Genomic DNA, 26527 nt, shown 5'->3' with positions numbered 1-26527 from the left:
GCGGTTTGCATTAGAAGAAAGACAAACATTTTGCTTGGTTACTAAGCAGCTTGGTTTTCCAGGCGGGTACTGGTTTAAAGCATCTTAACGTCTTGTAGAAGACTGCAGAAGGGGTTTGCGCTGTTGGTAAAACCACATGTGGTTGGACACAAATACACGTGAAACAGAAAAACAAGGAGTTGAGTTTTTCTCCAGATAATCATGATCTAAATTCCATGTCTACGTTCTATACAAGGTGCTCTTCTATGGCAGTAATCTAATCTATGGTACCTAATAAAGGACACGTAGCTCATATCTATGAAAGGAATCTCTGTCTCTAGGGAGCGTCTGGAACATTTTCCATACCTCCAATGAAATGGGGAAGAAATCACCAAAGGTATCCAGTGTCTCTCTGTGCTGTGTGAGTCCAGATCATATCCGAAAAGAATACAACAAAAAAGCACAACGTATCTTTAACATAAGCCTGTCCTGTTTTTAAGTGTATAAGTCATTGGAAGTGCATATTTGTTTAACGTTAACGGACAAGGCTAGCCACAGTATGCAGGACCTCATGATTTGGGATTTTTAAGCAAAGGGTTCTGCAGATATTGAGGGGCCATGGATCACTTGAGATCAGAGGAGAAAAAACACACGGGCATGATGAATCTAATAGAAACTACATACCAACATTTAAAAAAAAAAAAAAAAAACAATGATAAGTTGACTTATTAAATTAATGGTTTATTAGCATTACCATGTACATATTATTATTAACATGCTTACGTAGAAAAAGACTCTGGGTAATAAACTACAAAATCTTGGAATACTCACTCTTCCAGGTACCAGAGGTATTGTGGCCTCTGTTTTGGTCCTCTCTGCTTCATCGTAACTGGGAAGCGTGGTGGCCACATTGTAAGACGGTGGCTTTGGAAAACCAGGTTCATCTTTGTAATCAAAGAATGCTTGAGGAAGAAGGAAGCAAAGTTAAGAGGATTCTGTACAAAATACTGAAGAGTACCACTGTATTGTACTGATTAAGTTTAAAATATTTCATTTTAAAGCAAATTTTAAATTCAAAAGGCTTTGCGAAGAAAAATGTGGCATCCTTCTCTCTTTATTTTTTAACATGTATTATTGAAATCACTGTTCCAACCACAGCCATGGTTCCTGGATTCTGAGCACCAAAGTATAGCAGTGAGACCGAGTTCAGCTTACATTTATATTTGGGTAGCATTAAGAAAGCACGGGATATGACTAACTTGTTAGATAAAAACACATCAGAAGTCAAGTTTTCTTTTGTAGGATTAGGCTTCACAATCCCTGTACCGGCAATAGAAATGGCCCATTAGCACCTAACTCACCTCCATTCTCACCAGCAATGCTGCTATATGGAGGAGGAGCGTCTGTTCCTGCCTGGGGATTTTCTACAGGCTCTTCTTCATTCTGTAGCTGAAGGAAAAAGTAAGATAGACTTAACCAGCTGAGTATGATTGAAGGTAGGGAAAAGCAGTCTTGGAAGCAGACTTAGTAGCAGACTTAGTAATCATTAACGCATCATTAAAGCATCAGAAGAGCAACACAGACACTCAGGCAGGGCCTTTTCCTTTCTCAGACCACAGCAGGTCCCACTGCAGCACAAGTTGAGAAAGGTGCACTTATAGTTTATAGTTACTTAACTGACAGCAACTCAGAAGCCAAGAGCTGCTGAATGAATGGTGAATCTACCAAGCTCCCCCATACATGCTTTTAAAATGTTTTGCATGTCTGGAGAGAGGTAACCTTGGGTTTATGGCAGATGGAACATACAGTCTAGTGAACAAAAACTTATTTGCCTCTTTGCATTGGTCATGGTTCCCATGTCTGTCAAATCTTTATACCAGTTTATTTGCCCATGGAAAATATTTCTACACATAATTTAAAGGAGATATTAACAAGGAGGAAATGACAGCACTGGATTCACAACTGCAAACTACACGTGACTTGCTGACATGTCACAACCAACATAGCAACATTAGAAAAATCAGACCAATGTATACGGCTTATACATCTTAAATCTTAATCTTTCCGTTCATTTTTCCAATAGACTTACAAAAGTTCCGTAGGTACAACATGCGAGGGGTTCAAGATGCCAATGGATGCACTGGCAATCAAAATCAGCATATTCAACTGCCTTTTCACAACATTATTATTGATAAAATGTATCAGCTAAAATGTCCCACATTGATATGATATGCGAACATCCTACTACAACACAATAGAAAGACATATAACAAGTCTTAGCATTGAAGTCTATATATTGGTGTATATATATATATATATATATATACACATATAACATACAATTTTCACTCTCCAGTCGCTTATCACTTTACCGTAAATCTCTCTCAGTACTCTAATTGTCACTACACTGGTCCGGTTACTTTATACACTTTTTTTTTTTACACCATGGCAGGAAGAGAAAAGGTTAATTGTAAGTGAACACTTTTGAAGCCGCGGGACCGAAGAGATCCCGGATTGCGCCTCTCCTCTGTTCTGCACCAATGTCTCATCTATTATGCAGCAGCTCCACCATTTGAACTGAAAGCACTTAGCCACAAACTGACAATCAATCATTTGTTTGCTTTATCCCGTACATTCGGTCGAGAAAATATTTTAAGGCAAGGCAAACAAGAGACCAGGAAACAAAAGTTCGGCAAAAGGTATTGCACTGAAACCTTTTCTAAACTCCCAAGGTGTCTAATGACATCTAGGAGTCACAAAGAAGGTAGTGATCTCCGAAGGCATTTTATCATCTTCTGGGCGAGCTATTATTAAAAAGTACCAGAAATAACAAAACTGCACTAGCGCATAAAGACAATAAAAAGTATTACATTCCTGTTAGTACAGGCAAAGCTAGGATTGAACATCAACCCACAAAGAGGACCTGTTCCTACTGGTCATTCTCAAGTTGAGTACACTAAACACATCAATATGATATTAATATAGGTACAGGGGATTCTGATTATTAGTTTATATTCCTCAGGCTGTACAATGGGTAAACAGGACATAATGAAGTGTATAGCAACGCTGTTAGCATTACATAATGCTTTGAAGATTTAATGTATCTCAGGGGTTCTCTCAGAACAAACTCACCTGAGGAGGCCCTTCAAAAGCCACTAAAGGGAGAGTATGGTTTTAATTCTCTCAATTTAGGATTCATTATGAGGGTCTCACACCAACAAGTTTCTCCAGCATAAAGGGCTAAACTGGCCCATGGTAATGCATAATTCAACAGAAGCAGAGACTTTCAAGAAATATCAATAATTTATCGTAATTATGCGGGTCCAGCCAAGGTGTCCACCTCGACCCAACACTTCAACGAATGAACCCCATAGCCCTAAAACCAGCAGAAGGAAACTTTTAGTGCTCTGGCCTCTAGATATCATATTTTAAAGATCAGATTAAGAGTTAAAGGCCTGATTTAAGAGTTATGTTATGTTAACCTTGAATTTTTCCCGTCCTTAAAATGTATCTCTAGTACCTCAGATTACAGGCATATGTTACCTAGAGGAAGTTATACAATGCAATGACAGACAGAAAGTAGGTGGTCTCAGAGGAATAATATAGATTTAAGGACAAACATTCTGTTTGATACACTTTAACATAAGGTAATATGTTGCCCTTCACATTCTAACGTTACGCACAGAACTCAATTTATTTGTTTCTCTGCAAGTCACTCATGAGGAAATAGAAGCAAAACTCATGACAAAAATCCTGTTCTGATCAAATAAAAAACAAAACTTCAGTGGTTACACTTCCTGTCTTTTGGTTTTAGACGATAACATTTATCAACTTGTTTACATGTTAAACCAGGATGTGACAAGTGAATAATTTAGAAACCAAAATATCGTGATCTTTGGGACGTTGCCGAGGATGGGCTAAGGGGGTTGCAGCCTCCAAGGGCAACCTCAAATATGGACGCCAAGACTGATGTATACTAGTTACCCTTTCTGGGCTCCACGTTCCCTCGGTAATCACTAGAGAAGCTGAATGGCAACTCGAACAGACAGTGTGAGCTGCACCGAAGACAGGGCTCTCTCTACATTGAAGATGGCGGGGAGAGAAGATGGTGTTTGTGTATTTATGTTTATGGATAGAGTGAGTGTGTATATGTAGGCATATGGGGGTAGACTATGTTAGCGAGTGCCTGGGGTGAACCTATCATTAGTGGCGCCTTGGAGAGGGGGAGGGGTGTGTGTGTGTATATGTATGTATGTGTATATGTATGCATACATGTAAACGTGTAAAGTGTTCAAGCAAGTGAGACTAAGGTTGCCAGTCAGTAGGGGGGGGTCATATTTCACTGCCTACCTTCCATCAGACAGGACACTGTACAGAAATGTACCCATTGGGTACTACTGCAGGTTGCCCATGATACAAGTAGCACCACTGGAGAGCCACAAGCATGCAAGTATGTTGAAAAGCAGCAGGGTAAAAGTAGGGGATATTTCTATTTTTATTTCAGCTAGTATGGTATTTTGGACCAGTATGGAGAGGCTAGAATGCAGCAGGGTCGTAAAGGTAAGCTGAGGTATGAGTGTGATGAAGTGAGGGTAAAGGAGGGAGTGAGTATGTATGTAAGTAAGTAAGAGTACATGAATGTGTGTCATACTGTGTGTCTGGAGGGAGGGAGAGGGAGTGTGTGTTAGCACCTGTAAATGTGTGTTAGTGTAAGTATGTGTGTGTAAGCATGTACATATAAATGCGTGTCAGTGCGTATGTGAATTACCGAGGAGGGGGCACAAGGGGCCGATGGGCTTTCCTGCCCCCCCCCATCTTGACCAGAAGGTGCCAGCCCTCTCATGCTTTTGAGAGAGGAAAACACTGGGAGCCCAATAGATATTAAGGAAGACAACAAGATATATCTATATTTACATACACACAAAAGCCCCATCAATGTTGAAACTGTTGGTCACACTGGGAAGGGCCTAAGGTGAAAGTCCAATCAGAATGCATGTGCACTCCACATTAAGTCCTGCCCACCGCAACCAGCAATGGACACGATGAGCTGCTGAAATGTGGAAAAGAGGACAAAAATGTGCACATTGTTATGACATACACTACTTTTCTTAATAATTATATAAACCTTAGACAAGAGCTCAAATTTAAGAGCCAGGCACAGAATTATAGCGGCCATAAAAATTGTGTGAAAAATGAGGCACCAGAGGTAAAATTTTAGGAGCCATGGCTTCCTGGCTCCTGTTCCGCCTTGCCTTAGGCATCCATGTGTTTTTATTATCAAGTTGTTTATATGTGAACACTAACAGGGACTACACTTTTCATTCAATGAAACATAAAACTTTAATTAGCCTCAAGACTTGTTCCAGCAGAATAAGCATCAATGGTCCAAATCAAAGACACCACTATACATTTTATGGCTGACTGGCTCTAAGAGCTATGGATGTTTTATAAAAAGCAGTGCTTGGAGAAACATAGAAACCTTTTGATGGCAGATAAGAAACAATCAACCCATCTAGTCTGCGCTTTGTCCTGATGTTAAAACTTAGACCATGATCAGTCCTTGGTCTCATTTGATGCCTATCCAATGTTGGCATTGCCCACATCACCTCACTCTTCTTTCCTCCAAGCTGTACATATCGAGATCCCTTAGTCTTTCCTGTTCCTGTGACAGGAGCTGTTCACCAAAAGGCATGTGGGAGACTCCCCAAACATATGGAAGAAGGTACTCTGGTGAGATGAGATTAAAATTCAGCTTTTTGTCCATCAAGGAAAATGCTATGCCTGGCCCGAACCCAACACCTCTCATCAACCCAAGAACACCATCCCACAGTGAAGCAGCATCATGCTGTTGGGATGTCTTTCATGGACAGGGATTGGGAAACTGGTCAGGATTGAAGGAATGGTGGATGGCGCTAAATAAAGGAAAATTCTTGAGGGAAAGCTGTTTCAGTCTTCCAAAATTTGAGACAAAGGTTCATCTTCTCAATCCAATGGAGAATCTATGGTATGACTTGTAAGAGCTGGAGTAGTTTTTCCTCGAAGAATGGGCAAAACTCCTAGTGGGATTGATTGCTGCAAAAGGTGGCTGTACAAAGTACTGACGGTGGGCCGGGTGAATAGTTATGGACACAAGTTTTCTGGGGTTTTTTTGTTTTAATTCTCATTTGTTTCAAATATATTTTGCATCTTCAAAGTGGTAGGCATATTGTGAAAATCAAATGATACAAACCCCCAAGAAATTCTGTAATGACTGTAAGGCGTAGCCATAAGGGAAACAGCTTGTCCGATTTAAGAGAGGCTTATGCAAATGAAAGCCGAGAAGCACGCAAACTGGATCAGCGTAGCGTTGCAACAAAAGCAGGGAAATAGAAAAGCCTGCCTATAAATAGCAGGACATGCTAATCTCTGAGCAATAAGATATCCCCTTTAAATCTGTTAGAAAGAAAAGACCTGGCTGGAGCTGGCAAAGATCCACTAGCTCCTGAACTCGTTTGTCTTTGACTTGTTTCTGCCTTCCTCACGTAGGAAATGTTACAGATAAATTAAATTAATATAATATGTACAATCATACGTATAAATCCAGATTAGTAGGGATGCACCAAAATGAAAATTCTGGACCAAAACCGAAAATTCAGGATGCGCTTGTCTGAAACTGACCCCCACCCCACCTTTTAAAAAATGACACCATGTATATGAAATTATATATATACACACACACACACACACACAATCCTATCATGCCCAGGCAACCAGTACATGGTGGAATCTGGGTATGCCTGGGCATGATAGGAGTGTGATTGCTGTTAGCAATCATATATATTTAATATAGCAATCACACTCCCATCATGCACAAGCAGCCCCCCCCCTTGTGTTTTGATGCTCCCTTGCAGGATGGGGTCTGCACATCACTTACAGCCTCCCTGTGCCATGCCCCACCCCCACTTACACATCCATGCTATCACACACATATTCATTAATTTACTCACACAAACATTCATTCACTCATTCATATACTCATTCACAGATACTAATCATTCACAGATACTCATTCATTCCCTCAATTGCGCATACTCGTTCATAACCCTCTGTCACTCCCTTACCTGAACTGCAGATTTCCCTGTGCCGCTGCTTCCCTCTGCGTTGCTCGCACTCAAACAACTTCTCTTCTCCCGCCCAGGGGAAGCAGGAACAAAGCAGAATCGTGTGACGTGAGGTACATTTACATTCACGTGACTCCGCTGGGTTCCTGCTTCCCCTGGACGTTCCACGCACACTACAGGTAAGCATCAGCAAATGTCCCCCTGCCCTGCCCTGCCCAGCCCGCCCCTGGATGGAGGTAGATTATTTATGGCAGTTTTTTTTTTTTATATTTCGGCATTTTGCCGACGCCATTTTCGGCTGATATGTTTTGGTCACCAATATTTCGCTGCATCCCTAGATTAAATTGATTCTGGAAACAACCTCTGCACCAGGAGTTTCCATCTAACATTTACCATCCTCAGGAAAATAAGGAACATGGTGCAGGTTTAAGGCTAGGTTTCCACTTGGGTTTTTGTCCTGCGTTATTTTCTTGATGAAAAACGCCAAGAAAACTGCCACTGCATTTTGGCGTTTTTTTCTGGAGTTTTTTTCTGGCGTTTTAGCCTTTCTGTGGAAATTGCTTTTTTGACCTTAGGCAGTTTTTCCAGCCTTTACACGTTAGAACTTTCACCCAGCTAAAAGGGATTAGGATAAATGGCAAGTATCTGCCCCCTCCTGATGTCATTTCCTTGGTAGAGTTCTACTTAAACACGCACCGGCGGACCCTTTTGTCTCTTTTCTGTGGTTTGTAAGGCATGCTTTATTCCGAATGTCTGCTCCTCTAGGAAGATTGGCCCCAAATGATGGTGCAAATTGTTTGCTGTTGCTTTTGGCACGCAGGATCCAGTTGGGTATGTTTGTTTGTAATGGCATGTTTGTTCCAAATGGTGTAAAGTTCATTATGAACTTTGTTTTGTGTGAAACTGTTTGTTTCCACCCTTTTTCTCGTAGGACACACAGATAATGGGTCCATCCTCTGCATTGTAACTGTGGAAAAAAACGCCATGGCAAAACCCACATGGCTTTTTCATGGCCTTTTTTCGCTCCCATAGACTCCTATTGGAGAAAAACGCCAAGATTTCCTTGCAAAAAACGCCAGAGTGTCAACATGCTGCGATTTTGAAAAACTGCCACAGAGCCCCAAAAAGCAGTAAAACGCCAAACAGAAAAACGCCGAGTGGATATGGCATTGTGCGATTTCCTATTGAAGAACAGCTAACATCTGGCCACAGCGTTTTTTTCACTAATCAAACGCCGTGTGGCTGAATTGGCGTTATTGCTTAAAAAAAAACCCAAGTGGAAACCTAGCCTAACCCAGATGCATTGGAGGTAAGAAGAGGATTAATGTGCTGTTCCACTAAGACAAAACACTGACTGCATAATAAGCCTTAACAGATCTGTCATTTTATTCTTTCCTCTGAAGGTTTAGTTACGCCAAAACTGTTAAGTTTTTTTGTTTCAATGGCAACAACCTATCAGTGCCTGCTTTTATGTCACAATCCCCTGAGGGGGTGCTAGAGGTGAATACCAATATATAGCGATATTCAACTATCTGCAGATAGGTAACCTTATACACAAGTAACCTTGAAGCTTTGGATAGGCAGGCAGAAAACAAGTCAGACTAGAATGCCCCAAAAAGGTTCTTATCTGGTCTCAAGTTCTCAGCTGGTTTTCCCTTATGTATTTCTCAGTAGCGTGGTAATTTATGCATGCGTCAAGAAGAGACCTGTGAGAATTTAAAAGTGTTGTACTTCTCCTTAATGCCGAAAACGTTTGTGACTAGCAAAACATTCCCACTGGGAACAATAGGACATCACTCCCATGGCAATCTCCAATTCAGTGGTCACTGTATCTATCCATATCTGCCAGCGAAGAGGGGTACTTATATAATACGGGTGTGATACACAGATTATTGCTTAACAAGTTGATAAAACCCTTGCACCCCTGTCGATTTAATGACAAGACGTGGAGAAAACAATAACTGCAGTAGTTTCTAACATACAATTATAAGAGGTGGGCTTTGTTAACACTCAGGGATGCCACAGCACTGTGTGGTAATGTCTTGTGTGAAAAGGATCCACCATCCTACATTTATTAGTGACTTTACATTGACCAATGCTCTAGGAAGCCTGCCTACATCTATTGCTGAAGCCCAACTTCAATGCAGTCGGTGTCCCCCTTTTTTTCTCTTCTTTTGTATACGAGATCTCGGTATGTCTCGCACAATGTTACCGTGGTAACAAAGCATGAGCGGTTTGTATGTGATTGTGCTGTGAAACCACCTTTGAAAAAGAAATAGAGAGGCGTCAGGGACAGCCATGATTGGAACAATTCATTATGTTATCAGAAATGATTGTTTCTACCAGTGGAGCAACAACAAAAGCTGGGGACACTCTGCGAGACGTAGGGTGGGGGCCCCCAAGCCTTTCTTACACACACACAGTGACATCCTAACAAACATGCACACAAACACTAATATACTTACACAGACAGACACAGTACACATACTTAAAAAATACTTACATAGACTTAACTTAAACACACGTACACATAGCAATTCACACAGACATGAGGCAGAGTGTCAGGGGATGGCAGATAAAATTGACCTGGTACCCCTAGAGCAGACCTGGGCAAAGCACGGCCCGCGGGCCACATCCGGCCCGCTGAATAGCTCGGACCGGCCCGCAAAGAGTGTCCTGGTGACTCACCAATGAGTCCGGTGTCCCCCCCCGCCCCGGTCACTTACCTTAAACTCCTGTGTTGGAAGCGTTTGTCTCGGGTGCCGGCGCTTTACGCTGGGCGCCGGCATATGACGTCAGACGCCGGCGATCAGCAGTGAAGCGCCGGCACCCGAGACAAACGCCTCACGCTTCCAACACAGGAGTTTAAGGTAAGTGACCGGGGCGGGGAGATCCTGAGAAGGGGGGGTTAGGGAGTTAGAGGGGAGATACTGAGAAGGGGGGGTTAGGGAGTTAGAGGGGAGATACTGAGAAGGGGGGTTAGGGAGGGAGGTCTTACTATGTGTGTGTGTCTTACTGTGTTTGTGTGTGTGTCTCACTGTGTCTGTGTGTGTCTTACTGTGTCTGTGTGTGTCTTACTGTGTCTGTGTGTGTCTCACTGTGTCTGTGTGTGTCTCACTGTGTCTGTGTGTGTCTCACTGTGTCTGTGTGTGTCTTACTGTGTCTGTGTGTGTCTCACTGTGTCTGTGTGTGTCTCACTGTGTCTGTGTGTGTCTTACTGTGTCTGTGTGTGTCTTACTGTGTCTGTGTGTGTCTCACTGTGTCTGTGTGTGTCTTACTGTGTCTGTGTGTGTCTTACTGTGTCTGTGTGTGTCTCACTGTGTCTGTGTGTGTCTTACTGTGTCTGTGTGTGTCTTACTGTGTCTGTGTGTGTCTCACTGTGTCTGTGTGTGTCTTACTGTGTCTGTGTGTGTCTTACTGTGTCTGTGTGTGTCTCACTGTGTCTGTGTGTGTCTCACTGTGTCTGTGTGTGTCTCACTGTGTCTGTGTGTGTCTTACTGCGTGTGTCTTACTGTGTTCATAGCTTATTCAGTTATTGTAATAAATATTTTAGCCCATTTTTTAGCTCAAAATATTTTTTCCTTTTTTTTCTCCTCTAAAATCTAGGTGCGTCTTATCAGCAGGTGCGTCTTATAGAGCGAAAAATACGGTATGCACTCCGAAGCCTTGTTCATTTTGTTCACTTCTGTGCTGTGCTAATAGTTATTCAGGCCTTACTTATTCAAGCACCTCTACCAATGACGTAGGCTTGAATAACTTTATTAAACAGCACATAAGTTAACAAAATGGACAAGGCTTCGGAGTTTGTAGTTTGTAGAGGTCTGGCCCTCTAAAACCATTCCAATTTCTCATGTGGCCCCATGGGAAAATTAATTGCCCACCCCTGCCCTAGAGGAAAATATTTATTAAAACTTAAGGGGAAAAAAATCCTTATTTACAGCTTAAATTCGCATATACCGTATTTGCTCGATTATAAATCTGAATATTAATTTAGGAAACAAAAGAAAAAGCCTGACTATAAGATGACTCTATAGGAAAAAAACTTTACTAGTAAATTTATGTAAAATAGTTTTTCATATTTAGATGATGGAGATTTTTTTTTTCTTTTTATTTCATTTTATGTGCTAACCTGCCCCATCAGTTATGCACACCTGCCCCCAGGCTTGCCACTCAGCCCCAGAAATGCCTTATACCCCCCTATGTGCCACTCTGCATCCCTGATATGCTTTATACCCTTCTATATGGGGTTAAAATGCATTTCTGGAGGTAGAGTGGCATAAAGGGGGTTAAAAGGCATCTCAAGGGGCACGCTGCCTCCAGAAAAGCCTTATGCATCCCTCCCCATATAACACCCCCCCCAGTGCTTCTGACTCCCTGGTTTCTTGTGGTGGCAGTGGGTGGAGGCCGGCATTAGTTCCGCTGGTGCTTCTATGACCGAGCACCGGAAGGTCATAGAAGCCCCGGCGGAAGTGCCAGCAGGGGGGTTGTCTGCGTCCATCAAGCAGACGTTCGCCGGCTGCCAGAGAAGAGAATTTCCTGCAGTGCTGCAGGGAATTCTCCTCTCTGGCAGCCGGGGAAGGTGCGCCCCGGTGGAATTGCCAGCAGCAGCTGAGGTTACCAGACAGAAGGATCCAGGTCCCCTGCAGCGGGATCTGGATCTTAGTCTCCAAGTCAGACCTCTATTTGAAGTCCGATTAGAAGACGACCTCGATTATAAGACGAGGGGTATTTTTCAGAGCATTTATACAAATACGGTATATTTTTAGTAGAATTACCATTCATAAATGTCTAGGTTAAGGCAAACTGTGAATCACAATACAAAACAGCAATACTACCCATATCCATGTGGATGTACATACATTAAGATTGCTAATAAAGCCCATGTAGGTGACAGTACAATATCACGGGGTAGGCACACATAAAATGGGTGTTTATATGTCATAACTATATCAACGAAATGTAATCTAGGCACCTTTACCAATAACTCTACCCTTCTTATAACTCCGGTGTACCTGCTGTATGGGTTAGAGCTCTGATGACCCCTGTGGCCCAAACGTTCTCAGGTGCCATTTAAAAATATATATATATAGTTATTAAAAATATAGGTTTTTATAAAATGTATGTTTTACTGTGAGGAGGCATCTGTCATATAAATGTTTCTGTCTGCTGAAATATATTTTAGCATCCATCATATGCACTTTAATGCTTATTGATAGGTACGAGGTGCCTTTAAATTTATATATAATTTTTTTGTACAATTTTGGTGTGTAACTTACTTTTATTAAAAGTGTGTGTGGGGGGGGTCACTTTCAGTTTCGGCTCAGTGAACCCTGAATTTTCATTTTAGTGCATCCCTAAAATAAATAGAACTATTTTATTTTTACTTATCCAGAATCCTGAATTTGTAGGCCCAGAAATCCCAGAAAACAGTGAGAGGAAAAGTAAAGGTTTTGTGTAATTTACTTTATTTTAATCTGCATTTCTTATCAAAGGCCATATTTTCTCTCAGTGAAAAATGAGTGCGGCCCGCGCACGTATACAATTCTGATGAAGTGGCCCACTGCAGAAAAAACTTGGACACCCTTGTCATAGAGTGTGATTCTTGTAGGTGGAGTACATACACCTACTGTACACTTTATTAGCAGAACAAACATGTAACTACACAACGACAGCTCTCGCACACAGCGCAAGAAAAAGAATGCTGTATATTCTGATGCTTGAAATAAAGTGAAAAAAAGCATAATAAATATATACAGATTGAAGAATAAGTAGGATTTCCTATAGTAAGGTTGGCCCTCTGTAATAAACCACTATAACAAGGAATTGTGTAGCTCCAACTTGTACTTCCTACCAGGAGAAACTCCCTGCACAATGCATGAAAACAATTCATCCCACCGACTCAACAAGTAGACCCCCCCATATACATCTGTCCCTTTCCCACTCACAGCTTTGTAACTTAATATGAAGTAAACTGTCCTTTACACATCTAGATACTCCAATACAATGGAGTTAAATGCACTCCTAGTATTAAGGGTTTTTATATGATTAATTCACAATAAGGTGCTCTCAGATGAAAAGCTCTCTTATACCGCACTGTTTAGTAAAAACAGCCCTGATCACGCTACAAACCCGGTAACAAGACCAGCGTTCACTTGTCTCGGCCACACATTCATTTGGTAAGATTCTGACAGCGATCTGTTGTAGCGCAACCATGCAATGGAAACGCAGAAACGAAGAAAGGTGTAAGAAATAAATGATTATACGGATGTGCTACAGTGCCGTGGGCAATAATGGAAAAGTGAAAAAAAGGACATTTTAAAAAAGATCTTATGGTCCAATAGAACAGGGACACTGGCCTCAAGGGCTACAAAATAAAGCATTTTGGACATCCTTGCTTGATCACAAACAACTCTTTTATAGCGCTCAAGCTGGGTCTTCTCCACGCATTGGTCTGTTGGTGGCCTTAAGGCAAAGAAACCTCAGGAACACAAACAGCGGATCTGCCGTGAGAAGAACTGGATTGGCCTGGCCGGGCAGAGCAGGCAGGCAAGCTTCCTAAAAGCACCAAAATAAGGGTTGAGCCACAGTCGCTGTCTGTGCCCCTCTTTTATCCCCCATCTTCTAGTTGTGCGGCACTTACTGATGGCACAGCCTTTGTCAAGTCTAGGGATTTTCTACCTAGCTGCAAACTGCTACACGGACTTCTCAACACCTGTCTTGTGCAAATGGCAGCAGTATGCATCCTCACGAGACGGGGAATTCACTTTGAGGGCCGGAAAGAACACTGCCTCCACACTGTGGCTTTTCTTGCAGCGAGGGTTTGAACATTAATTGCCGCGGCTCAAAATGATCACGCAATTAACTCTCTGTACACTACATGATGGTTGAGTAATGAGGGTGTCTTTAACAAAGAGCAGGTTGATGATTAACGAATATAAAAGTCAATGGAGATATAGAGAATGATTGTTTGCAGCAAAGTCATAAAGACTTGCTATTTTTAAGCAAGTCGACCCTAAACCTGATATGGGAATTTCATGAAAAAGCAGAGGTGTGAAGTACGCTGAGGAACGTTATAGATATAGTGAAAGTTTACAGACTAAGATCTATTAGGAAACAAAACCATATACTTAGATTAACCTACGCAGAATTTGCAGAACATCTCCTGCACAGAAAAAAGATGGGTAGGGGAAGGGGCAAATGCGTATGAAAGACTGCAGAAATTTAGGGACCATGCAGCTACTATACCATATAGGACAAAAAGTATGCAGACACCTCACCACCACACATATAAGCTTGTTGGATATCCCATTCCAAAACCATGGGCATTAATACAGAATTGTGCCTCCTGTTTTGGCTTTTGCCAAAAGAGCATTTGTGAGGTCAGGATCTGATGTGGAATTAAAAGGCCTGGTTCACAATTAGCGTTTCAATTCGTCTCAAAGGTGTTTGGTGGGGTTAGGGTCAGGGTTCTCGAGCTCCTCCACACCAAACTCATCACACTATGTTGTTTTGCACCTTGCCTTGTGCATAGGGGCAGTCATGCCAGAACAGGAAAGCGCAGCCTAGACCATTACCCCTCCTCCACCAAACTTTACAGCAGTGTTCCCCAAGCTCAGATTCGTTCCAGACCGTGAAGCGGGATTCATCACATCTGCACCATGCATAGTGATCTTTGGCTTGTGTGTAGCTGCTCGGGGATGGATACCCATTTCATGAAGCTCCCGACGTGCAGTTTTTGTGCTGATATTGCTTGCAGAGGCATTTTGGAACTCTGTGGTCAGGGCGTTTTTTTCATGCTCTACGCACTTCAGCACTCAAAGGCCCCACTCTGTGAGCGTGTGGGGCACAGGTGGAATCCTATGACAATGCCATGTTTAGGTGTCACCGAGCTCTTCAGTACGACCCATTCTACCACCAATGTTTGTTTATGGAGATCGCTGCCTATGTGTTTGATTTTGATATACCTGTTAGAAAAGGGTGTGACTGAAACACCTAAACGCAATAATTAAGAGGGGTGTCCACATACTTTTGGTCATACAGTCTAAAGATGTTGGCATGCTGCATTTCAAAATGCAAGTATCACAGAACCCTCTGTGTCCTGGGCTCCTGGAGGGGCCAGCCTCCTCCCTACAGGCTATGGGCCCTGGCCTGGGAAGAGGTGGGCACAGGGGGTTAGTTGAGGCTACTTCTTCCACCTTGTACAGAGTGCCACGTTTCCCCAATTACCCCAGAAAAACTAAAGGCTATGGAGCTCGGACACAGACTTGGGGTAGCTGAATTTTGGGAGGGGGTTTATGTATGCAAAGGAGGGCCTGATGGAGAACTGTGTCCTTTCCTTGTAATTTCCTTGTAATGACGAAAGTGTATGCCATACCTTGGAAAGCTGAAAGTTGCAGAATCCTTTGCCTTGGAGAAGGTTTTACAGCAAAAATGTCATGTAGATGTGATAAGGGTCAACAACATACGCGAATGAGAAAAAGAAGAACGTACAGTTGGCACCAGCACGAGATAAGAGGCAATTAACCAAGCTGTTGCACAAAGCTGTTTGGATAGGAATTTTTAGTAAGGAAATGATACATTTAAGTTAAATAATTACATAAAATCTCTACAATCCCGTATACCATGACTACCCCCAAATCTTTGGATTGCAAAATTTATCACGCAGGTTATAATTAGGTTTACAAAACATGCTGTAAATAATAAATTTTCCTGTTGAAAACAGAGGCCTATCATATCAGTGCACATGCGCGCGCGCACACACACACACCCTGACCCTCTTCAGGGCACAGCAGTGAAATATGACCAAGGAAGAAAAAAAGTTGTTTGACTCAATGATCTCAGTAAACAAACTTTTGGCCATGAGTACAACTGTTAAAAGGACAGTATACTGCCCCATAAAGGCCCATTATGCAATACTTGTAATGTAAGAGCCTTAATTATGCATTCTGTAGTTTCTTAGGGGAAAATAAAAGTATTTACCTTAAGGGCATGCGTGTATGGGGGAGCTTTGTCAGACCCCCCTAAAATGAACCAGTGCTGTAGAGTGCATGTGCGATGACAAGGAGATGTGTTCAGCTTGAAGGGCAGGGAAACAATGCTCACAAATAAAATGTATTCTACAAGGGGGGGGGAGTGTTAATTTAAAGGGGCCACAGCTATCACATGCATTAATGTGCATCTGATGGCTAGAGTGTCCATTCAATCATCTCGAAGTACTAAGCATTCGGTATAAACAAATAAAAAGTTCAGATCTTTGAAGGGGAAGAAAATGTTCTAACACAGCACAGAAAGTATCTCCAAAAAGCACAATAACTAATAAATTCAAACCACTCCTCTTGGGCATGTAGTAAGCCAAGTACATCCACAATGATTCAGATTCATGTCTAAAATACAAGTTTCAGCTTTTGGTTATGTATCTGTAATACTACACCTCAATCACAACAGTTCCGAGCCCTCCCAGAACGCCATGTCTACAACAGAAGTGAAGAACGCCAGGCCTCGGGGGCTGTAAACATGTCAAGATTTTTGGATTTCCCATCTAGTTCAATTGCTTGTTCTCCAACATATGGAATTCCATATCTGCCTCCGCTGAGTGCTCATTTTGACATCTGCAATGTACAGTGAGCCAAATATAGTCCCCGTTAAAGGATCAGGTCAACACATAGAGGCACACAAATGACAGCTTTGGGCCATCAGTAAAAGTATAATGTAAGGGTTAAACTGTGGTTCTCAACACCAAGTCTCGAGAGTCAAATATTGGCCAATAATTCTGTGTATTTCTGTGGAAATAAGGCACTTCACGACCACAAGGGATTCTGGGTAGGCACATGCAAACAAGGTTAACAATTATCACCTTTGCCTCTATATCCACTTTATACATGGATTCCTTGAAAGTAATTGCCCGCTGTACAAGACAGCCTTTAGACAAAACTCAGGAAGAGGTACAATAGCCAGATCACCACTCATGGACAGCTGTTTCGTCCTTCATGGACCCAGAATCCCTTGTGGTCGTGAAAGCACCATGAGATATCTGAGGGAAAAGCAAGCCTTCTGGCTTGTCTGGTGTGTGTAGATGAGTGTTTAACAATACTTCTACTGCCCCTTAAATTTAAGTGGAAGGGTTTCTGTTACCTTTTACCCACCACAACTTATGTAATGATATTTCTTAGTTACCCCAAGCCTCATACTATTAAGCCAGTATCACAACCTCATGCTGACGAGTCCCATGAAGGACGAAACAGCTGTCCATGAGTGGTGATCTGGCTATTGTACCTCTTCCTGAGTTTTGTCTAAAGGCTGTCTTGTACAGCGGGCAATTACTTTCAAGGAATCCATGTATAAAGTGGATATAGAGGCAAAGGTGATAATTGTTAACCTTGTTTGCATGTGCCTACCCAGAATCCCTTGTGGTCGTGAAAGCACCATGAGATATCTGAGGGAAAAGCAAGCCTTCTGGCTTGTCTGGTGTGTGTAGATGAGTGTTTAACAATACTTCTACTGCCCCTTAAATTTAAGTGGAAGGGTTTCTGTTACCTTTTACCCACCACAACTTATGTAATGATATTTCATAGTGATGTTGACCCCAGGCTTTGAATTGCACAAAAAAACTCCCTTTACAAACATGTGTTCATAAATATTTCTCCAGTATACAATGAATTCACAGATTCACAGGAATTAACACTTTATACATTGTGTTACTACGCAAAAAAAAAACTAGAGCCCCATACCAACGCATGACAAAATAAACCTACTCCAGTATGGGCACAACATACACTTTTCACACTGTAGCATCCATGTGTTTAATACTCCTATAGCATGTGTTTTGAGCTTTTCTTCCCTTTACAAAACCAAATAAAACAAAGGAACTCTCCAGATGAATAAGACTCCTACGTGTTCTAGGTGAAGAACACAAACTCTCCAGATGAATATGATTCTCACATGTTCTAGGTCATGTCCGAAGAACACTTGATGGTTTGATACCTTCTTCCTGTTTAGTAAGAGAACTTTTTTCCAACTATCAGCACATGACTATTTTTTTCCAGATGAGGTTGTCTGACGCATGCACAAAATACTGAATACTGAAGCAGCAATATTTTCGTGGTTATGACAAAAAGCCTGTAAATAGTTTAATGGAAAAAGAATAATCACTCAAAGTGCCCTGGATAGACCTCTGGCATTATTAAGAGTCAACAACGGCAGATGATCAGACCCAGTGTTTTCAGATACAATTACATATCGGCAGATGAAGATAAGCTATTCTCACGCCAGCTCTCAATTTCTTTTCTCATCTTGCTATCGCTGTAAACAAACATATTCATGGCGGTAAATCAATTAACCTCTTCGCGACCTTTGCCGGTTCAGGACCGTCATAACAAGAAGGTCACTAAATGACCTTTGACGGTCCTGAACCGTCAAAAAATTAAATAAGCTTAGAAAGTGATCAAGGATCACTTTCTTCGCTTAAACGGCCTTGCTGCAATGCCTCGATGTCGAGGCATTCAGCAAGACCGAGATCGGCATCGGGGGCCATGTCTGGCCCCTCCCCGGGGCGTCAACAGCCGCCATACATTGTATGGCGGCGGACGCCCGTTTTAAAAGCGTTTAGGAGGCGATCAACGATCGCCTCCTAAACTTAAATGGTGTCGCTGGAATGCCTCGATCAGGAGGCATCCAGCGACACCAAACACTTACCTCTGGGTGGGCTGTGACCGCTCCGGAGAGTGGTCACAGCCGCCGCTGCCGGTGATCTTCGCCATCAAGCAAGATGGCGGCGGCCCGGGAAATAAAACAATAAAGACGAAAAAGTTCGCTAGAGGGTCTCCAGACCCTCTAGAGAACTGGCTCCACTTGCTGGTTGAATACAGGTACTGCATTCAACCATGCAAGTCAATGGAGCCCAGCTTTCTAATCACTATGTGATTAGTAAAATATTCAAAAAAAATTAAAATAAATAAAAAACGGAAAAAAAAATGTAAAAAAAATGTGCTAACATTTAAAAATAATTATGCAGTGATGTCACTAGATGAACCATCCAGTACCAGCAAAATGTGTAAAAAAAAATATAAAAAAAGTATTAAAAAAATAAAATTAAAAAATAAAGTTTATTATTTTGAGCAAGTGCTAAAATTTCTCAAAAATCTCAACAAAGAGTTAAAATAAAAGCACTTCAAATACCCAAGGGGTGTCTAATATATAAAAAAAATGGCTGATGGGGTAAATTGGAGTGGCCTAGCTCAAAGATAGGGCATAGGTACAGACTGACCAAAATGGAGAAAAAAAGCGCACTTCCCAAATGTGGCATTTTAAATCTGAAACAACCCGACAAACCCATGCATGTCGGGTATCACTGTACTCAGGAGATGTTCCTGAACACACATTGGCGTGTTGTTTGACAGTGGCATATACCAGGACCTGTATATCTATAACTAAAGTACAATTTGTGTGAAAAAAAAAAAAAAAAATTACTATTACAAAGTTTGACAAAGTGTAGTTCTATAATTGGTGCATGGAAAGGGTTAAAATAACAGCATTTGGAATACCCTGGGGTGTCTAGTTTTCAAAAATATATGGTTTGAATGGGTTAAATTGAGTTAACCGGCTTCAAAGATATTCCAAAGAGGAGAGGGAGGCACAATGACCAAATGACCACCTGAATTACACATGCCCCAAAAGTAGCCTTTTACCAGCCAAACAATCTGACAAACCCATGCATGTGGGGTATCGCTGTACTCAGGAGATGTTGCTGAACACATATTGGGGTGTTGTTTGACAGTGACATATACCAGCACCTGTATATCTATAACTAAAGTACAATTTGTGTGGAAAAAAAAATAAAAAAAATTACTATTACAAAGTTTGACAAAGTGTAGTTGTATAATTGGTGCATGGAAAGGGTTAAAATAACAGCATTTGGAATACCCTGGGGTGTCTAGTTTTCAAAAATATATGGTTTGGATGGGTTAAATTGAGTTAACCGGCTTCAAAGATGTTCCAAAGAGGAGATGGAGGCAGACTGACCATATTTGTTAAAAAAGATTTGGAAATCATAAAACGCTGCTTGTACTTATTGCCCTATAACTTACAAAAAACAGCAAAAAAACATAAAAACATTGGGTATTTCTAAACTCAGGACAAGTAGTAGAATCTATTTAGCTAGTTTTTTTACTTGCTTTTTTAGGTGAGTAAAAGATTTTTCAAATAAAAGTCATAAAATGTGTTTTTTTTTCAATTTTTCACCATGTTTTTTTAATTTTTTTTATAGTAAATAAGATGATACGATCAAAATAATGGTATCTGAAGAAAGCCCATCTTGTCCTGAAAAAAACAATATATAACTTATGTGGGTACACTAAATGGGTGAGGAGAAAATTACAGCTGAACACAAGCACCACAAAAGTGTCAAAACAGCCTCGGTCCCACAGGGTACAAAACGAAAAATGAGCCCGGTCCTTAAGGGGTTAATCAATCATGGGGTGTTGACAATTGTTGAAATGCCTTGTAGAGGAATCATCCCATTAAAGCTTCCACCAGAACTTTATTTAGTTTACTAAAACTACGGTACACATAGTTTGTGCTTTTTCTTTCTGTTGATGGGTGTTGAGATATTTAGTTTAACAGTATAGGACTTTTTGTTGAGCCTGTGATGTGTGGCATAAAGTAAAACTTACAGAATTATGTATCCAAGTTCCTGCCCTAAAAGCTGGGGGTGATGCAAGTTTGGCTCCATTAATTCATTCCTAGTTGACAAATCAATAGCTTATTATAAATGTCACTGCACCTTGCAATTAGACACGGGTTCGTATAACTGCCTATGTTTCACATTTCAGATTAAACTCCATAATAGACAATGCGGCCTCTACTTCCTCAGGTGGTCTTACCTTCGTTAAATGATTGTTTGTTGGTACCTCCTGTCTACCTACCCTACTGAATTTCATAAAATCCAACTTGAGAAACATCATTTATAGTGTTGCTGAATGCCCATAGTTAAGGAGAAAGACTTCATTAATGGAAAATGTTGCCTCACTCAGAAGTTCTGCTGGCAACATTAAATTGTCATGCCACTGATATGTTGTTGCTATAGAAACAGAAGTTTCTCTAAAATTACTGTGACAAATCATCTAAGGTTTATTTGCTCAACGTGCTAGAGAGTCTGATTAACATGTCTGTCCATGTGGAACACAATCTGCAACCAGATCTGGCCCTCAAATATGTACCAGTGGGCCCATAAGACCCTGGTGGCACTTTGCTAGCCCAAGGCATGTTCTTTTTGGGTGCATGGGCAGATTCATGGGGGAAAAGGGTAATTCTCCATTGAGATAGGTGGCAGCATGCTCCAGTTGGAGGCATAAAGAGGTAATTCCAGAGTAAGTCTGTATCCCTCTAATTTCAAGGCGCAGGCAGGGTTCAGCGGGGTCATGTAATGACCTTGTGGTAGTAGAGCAGTAGGCCGAGTCTTCTGCATGGTAAGTGAGTATGTAAGTGTGTGTCTATGTGTGTGCCTGTCTTGGTATGTTAATGTGGTGACTGTCTGGATATGTTAGTGTGTCTAGGTATGTTAACGTGTGTATCTTATTGTGGTATGTTAGTTCATACTACTACGCATGTGCAGCCTACTTTCTAGTACGTTTGGCCGAGTTAGCATCAATATAGGTCCAGCCAGGCTACACTATCCATCCCTGTAACTACATAATGCTAATGGTATAATGTTCCATACAGAACTCCCTAAGGCCTTCCATAAAGATAATAACATGAGCTCATTACTGAGGAGTTCACAGATATTTTCTATAGCTAGGAGAGATAACTGCACAAGAACATTAACAAGGATTAACATCTATGGGTTAGAGAAGAAATGCTTCTCCATTCTCACATTTTAATGAAATCTTTTTTTACATTCACAGGAAGACGTTACCATCAGAGCAACTTTAAGAAACACTTATGCAAAGAGCTGTCGTTTCAGTAACAAAGTATTCCTCCTATGACTAGAAGAGCGCAGAACGCAGACATATTTACAAGGGAGAATAAAGCCTCCGTAACAATCAATACCTCCTTACTGCAAGATGTGTACACGTCTCGCTAAGACAGGAAAAAATATACCGACACACCAAGCTAATGCACAATTGAAATATATTTGTGTGTAACGCACATTGTATTTTATCTAACACCCGGAATCTTATCTAAGTATCTTATCTGTAACGCGGTATATTCATATATAATGTATATTCCAGCCTACTTAGATACAGCTTGAACAGGATTACCTTGCCCATTGCACAGCGCTACGGAATTTGATGGCGCCACATAAAACAATAAATAATAACAGAGTGATGTCATGACTATTCCATTAAGAAAACAATTTAAAATAATGAAATGTTCTGGATGACTACATTACGAAATAAAAGCAATGGCTTGAAGGATATTGGGATGAGCCGGCTAATGGCAGCAAGTAAAAAAAAAAAAAAAAGCGTGTACACAATCTTAAGACCGGTGCGGGAAGACTGGGGCAGGATCTTCCAGCCATAATCAACGGAAAATTATTATTTAGTGTTTTATATAGCGCCATCATATTCCACAGCGCTGTACAATGGCATAAGATCGATACACAGGCAGCAATAGCCTACATCTTTACATTCTATTAGTAAAAGCGGTAATAATCATGTAAGGTTTAGGCTTGTCTGGTGTGTATATATATATATATATATATATATATATATATATATATATACATTGAGAACACACAGCCCTATATGCAAACGTGTATCACTAGGATCAGATGTTTGTATATATATATACATATATAGAGATACCGCTCGCCTCTCACGGCCTGACGGAGATCAACAGTGCGGCCTAGTGTGAGCTCATCCCCGGAGCTCGCGTAGCGCCGCCCCAGCCCAAGGCGCTGCCCTGTCCGCTTACCTGCTGGTATCGGCTGCTGCTACTGCTGCCCTGTTCAGACATGACTACCGGAGGCGACCCGGAGGGGAGAGTGGAGTGCGGACTCCGAGAAAGGCTGACAACAAGGTGGCGGCTGCGGGAAGCAGATCCTGTGAATGATATGGAGAAACGGCTAATACTGCCCTATGGAGGGAGGAGAGAGAACAGCAAGGAGGGGGCTGACACACCACACTGCACACTGCAATAGAGAGGATGGCACACACACACACTACACTGCACACTGCAATAGAGAGGATGGCACACACTACACTGCACACTGCAATAGAGAGGATGGCACACACACTACACTGCACACTGTAATAGAGAGGATGGCACACTGCACACTGCAATAGAGAGGATGGCACACACTACACTGCACACTGCAATAGAGAGGATGGCACACACACTACACTGCACACTGCAATAGAGAGGATGGCACACACACTACACTGCACACTGCAATAGAGAGGATGGCACACACACTACACTGCACACTGCAATAGAGAGGATGGCACACGCTACACTGCACACTGCAATAAAGAGGATGGCACACACACTACACTGCACACTGCAATAGAGAGGATGGCACACACACTACACTGCACACTGCAATAGAGAGGATGGCACACACACTACACTGCACACTGCAATAGAGAGGATGGCACACACACTACACTGCACACTGCAATAGAGAGGATGGCACACGCTACACTGCACACTGCAATAAAGAGGATGGCACACACACTACACTGCACACTGCAATAGAGAGGATGGCACACACACTACACTGCACACTGCAATAGAGAGGATGGCACACACTACACTATACACTGCAATAGAGAGGATGGCACACACTACACTATACACTGCAATAGAGAGGATGGCACACACACTACACTATACACTGCAATAGAGAGGATGGCACACACTACACTATACACTGCAATAGAGAGGATGGCACACACTACACTGCACACTGCAATAGAGAGGATGGCACACACTACACTATACACTGCAATAGAGAGGATGGCACACACACACTATACTACACTATACACTGCAATAGAGAGGATGGCACACACTACACTATACACTGCAATAGAGAGGATGGCACACACACTACACTATACACTGCAATAGAGAGGATGAGACACTACTCTATACACTGCAATAGGGTAGATGGTGCACACTGCAATAGAGAGGATGGCACACAATACATTCTATACTGTACTGGGAAAGATGGCACACAATACAGTTTGCGCACCGCAATAGGGATGATGATATATAATGCAGTGTACTCTGCCATGTGCAAGATGGAAACCAATACCGTGTACACGGCAGTGCAGGGGATGGCACCCAATAAAGTGTACACTGCAGTGGGGAGCATGGCACACAATACAGTGTACTGCAATGGCGAGGATGGCACACTATACAGTGTACACTGCAGTGGGCAGCATGGTACACAATACAGTGTACTGCAATGGCGAGGATGGCACACTATACAGTGTACACTGCAGTTGATGAATGGCACATGAATAAAATATCCGCTACAAAGGTGAGGATCACTGGTGTAACTACAGTGGTCGCAGCTGCGACGGGGCCCAGCATGACTCTTGCGACCCCTTATTCCTGTCTCCTTGTACCGGTTCAAAATAGTTTAGAAAGGGCCATTCAGATCAGGGACGGCGCGGTCGGGAGGGCCCTTTCTAAACTATTTTAAACCGACACAGGGAGACGAGAACATATTGGGTCGCATTAGGTCACGTGACCCCGAGGTGCAACCGAGGCTGCTCGCACACTGTGCACTAGCAGCCAGAGAGAAAGCTGTGGTAGGGATGAGAGGTAAGCGGGGGCGGGCAGGAGGTGGGATATATGTATATGTGTTTGTATATATGTATGTATGTGAGCATGGATGTGTAATTGTGCAATGTTGCCTAGAGGCAGTGATTTATATGGATCCTGTAAGCCCAGCAGAAGTGGGAGAGAAGCAGGTCGATATCTCTCACCAGCAGATGGAGTACTTTGTACTATGCAGGTGGATTGGACTACAGTCGCCACCTGCGTTCCCCAGAGGTGCCGGGCAGCCATATGGAAATATGGAAGGGACCCAAGCCTCTCTGCCTTCTCCCCAGCAGCTGAGAGGACTCCAGAGAGAAGGCACATTTGGCCCTTCTTCCCAGCTGCACTTACATTATTTGGGAGAAGCAGAGTGCCGCTGGGTGAGTACTGTTTTTTGTTGAAAAATTGTTTTGGGGAGTACCAATTTGTGGCTGGGAGTGGTGGTCCAGATCTACAGACTGACTTTGGAGTCAAACCGTCTGGGGTCTTCTCCGCTGCCAGTCTCCCCCCCAAAAAGGAGATATGTGATGGAGTGTGTGACGGAACTGTCACTGGGGCCCCTGGAGAGGACTGAAAGCAAGCCTGCTACCCACAGATTACGGACCCTGTCTCCTTGCCCTGGTGAATGGGACTGTTGTCCTCACCTATGACTCGAACTCCCCAGTCTTCAAGTGCACCCTAGGACTGGTTAGTGGGACAGGTGCCTCTTGCCAGCTCCCCTGCATTCACAACTCTAGGAGCGACAGAGCTGTGCTCCTCGACTGAACTGGTTGCAGACCCGGTTTGAGTCTGTATGTGTTTGTAAACTTGTGTGTGTGTATGTGCCGGTGTGTGTAAGAGCAGTATAGGTATTTGTTAGGTGGTGTGTAAGGACAGTGTATGTATATGAAAATATATGTGTGTATAAGGGCAGTGTATATGTGTGTGTTTAATGTATATGTGTGTGTAAGGGCAGTGTATATGTGTGTGTGTGAGGGCAGTGTACATGTGTGTGTAAGAGCAGTGTACATGTATGTGTGTACGGGCAGTGTACATGCATGTGTGTGTGTGTGTGTAAGGGCAGTGTACGTGTATATGTGTGTGTGAGGGCAGTGTACGTGTATATGTGTGTGTGTAAGGGCAGTGCATGTGTATAAGTAGTTTGTCTGGCTGAGCCTCATGGGAATTCAATTCAATGTGTTGGTTATTTTTAATATGCATGACTGTGCTGACAAAAACAAAGCATGCTTTAAGTGGCGAAAAAAAGTGTCCCTCTTTCGCATTTTGAAATGTTGGGAGGTATGCAATACAGTGTACACTGCAATGGAGTGGATAAGGCCGAATACAGTGTACACTGGAATGGAGTGGATAAGGCCCAATACAGTGTACACTGCAATAGAGTGGATAAGGCCCTATACAGTGTACAGTCCATTAAGTATGGCACACAATGCAGTGTGCAATGGGGGATGACACACAATTTAGTGTATACACTGCAATGAGGATAAGGGCAGACAATACAGTCCACACTGCAATGGAGAGGCTGGTGTCATTTCTGCATTGATAATAAAATACTCCACCTACATGATCTTTATGTTCTTACTTTCCTCCTCCCTTATCAACTCTTCCTTTGTACGCTTACAAGACCGCGTACCTCTAGAACTCACTCCCGCCTAACCCCCCAGCTTTCACACTCATGATATTCA

General features: G+C 42.3%; 1 protein-coding gene across 1 annotated transcript in view; it reads right to left on the bottom strand.

Annotated features, from left to right (window-relative positions):
* LOC149297887 (NEDD4 family-interacting protein 1) overlaps window positions 1–23030 on the bottom strand; it is a 28430-nt gene extending 5400 nt beyond the window's left edge. Inside the window, exons 1-3 of the mRNA XM_089488080.1 lie at window positions 22989–23030; window positions 1341–1428; window positions 811–941 (exon numbers count right to left, since the gene is read on the bottom strand). Coding sequence (XP_089344206.1) covers window positions 811–941; window positions 1341–1428; window positions 22989–23030 — 261 coding nt within the window. The remainder of the gene's footprint in view (window positions 1–810; window positions 942–1340; window positions 1429–22988) is intronic.
* Window positions 23031–26527: the final 3497 nt, after the last annotated feature.

The sequence above is a fragment of the Sceloporus occidentalis genome, unplaced genomic scaffold, assembly GCF_023333645.1.
Source record: "Sceloporus occidentalis isolate IW3139 unplaced genomic scaffold, rSceOcc1.0.p SCAF_36, whole genome shotgun sequence".
Classification (NCBI taxonomy): Eukaryota; Metazoa; Chordata; class Lepidosauria; order Squamata; family Phrynosomatidae; genus Sceloporus; species Sceloporus occidentalis.
This window is presented reverse-complemented; position numbering and strand designations above follow the sequence as displayed.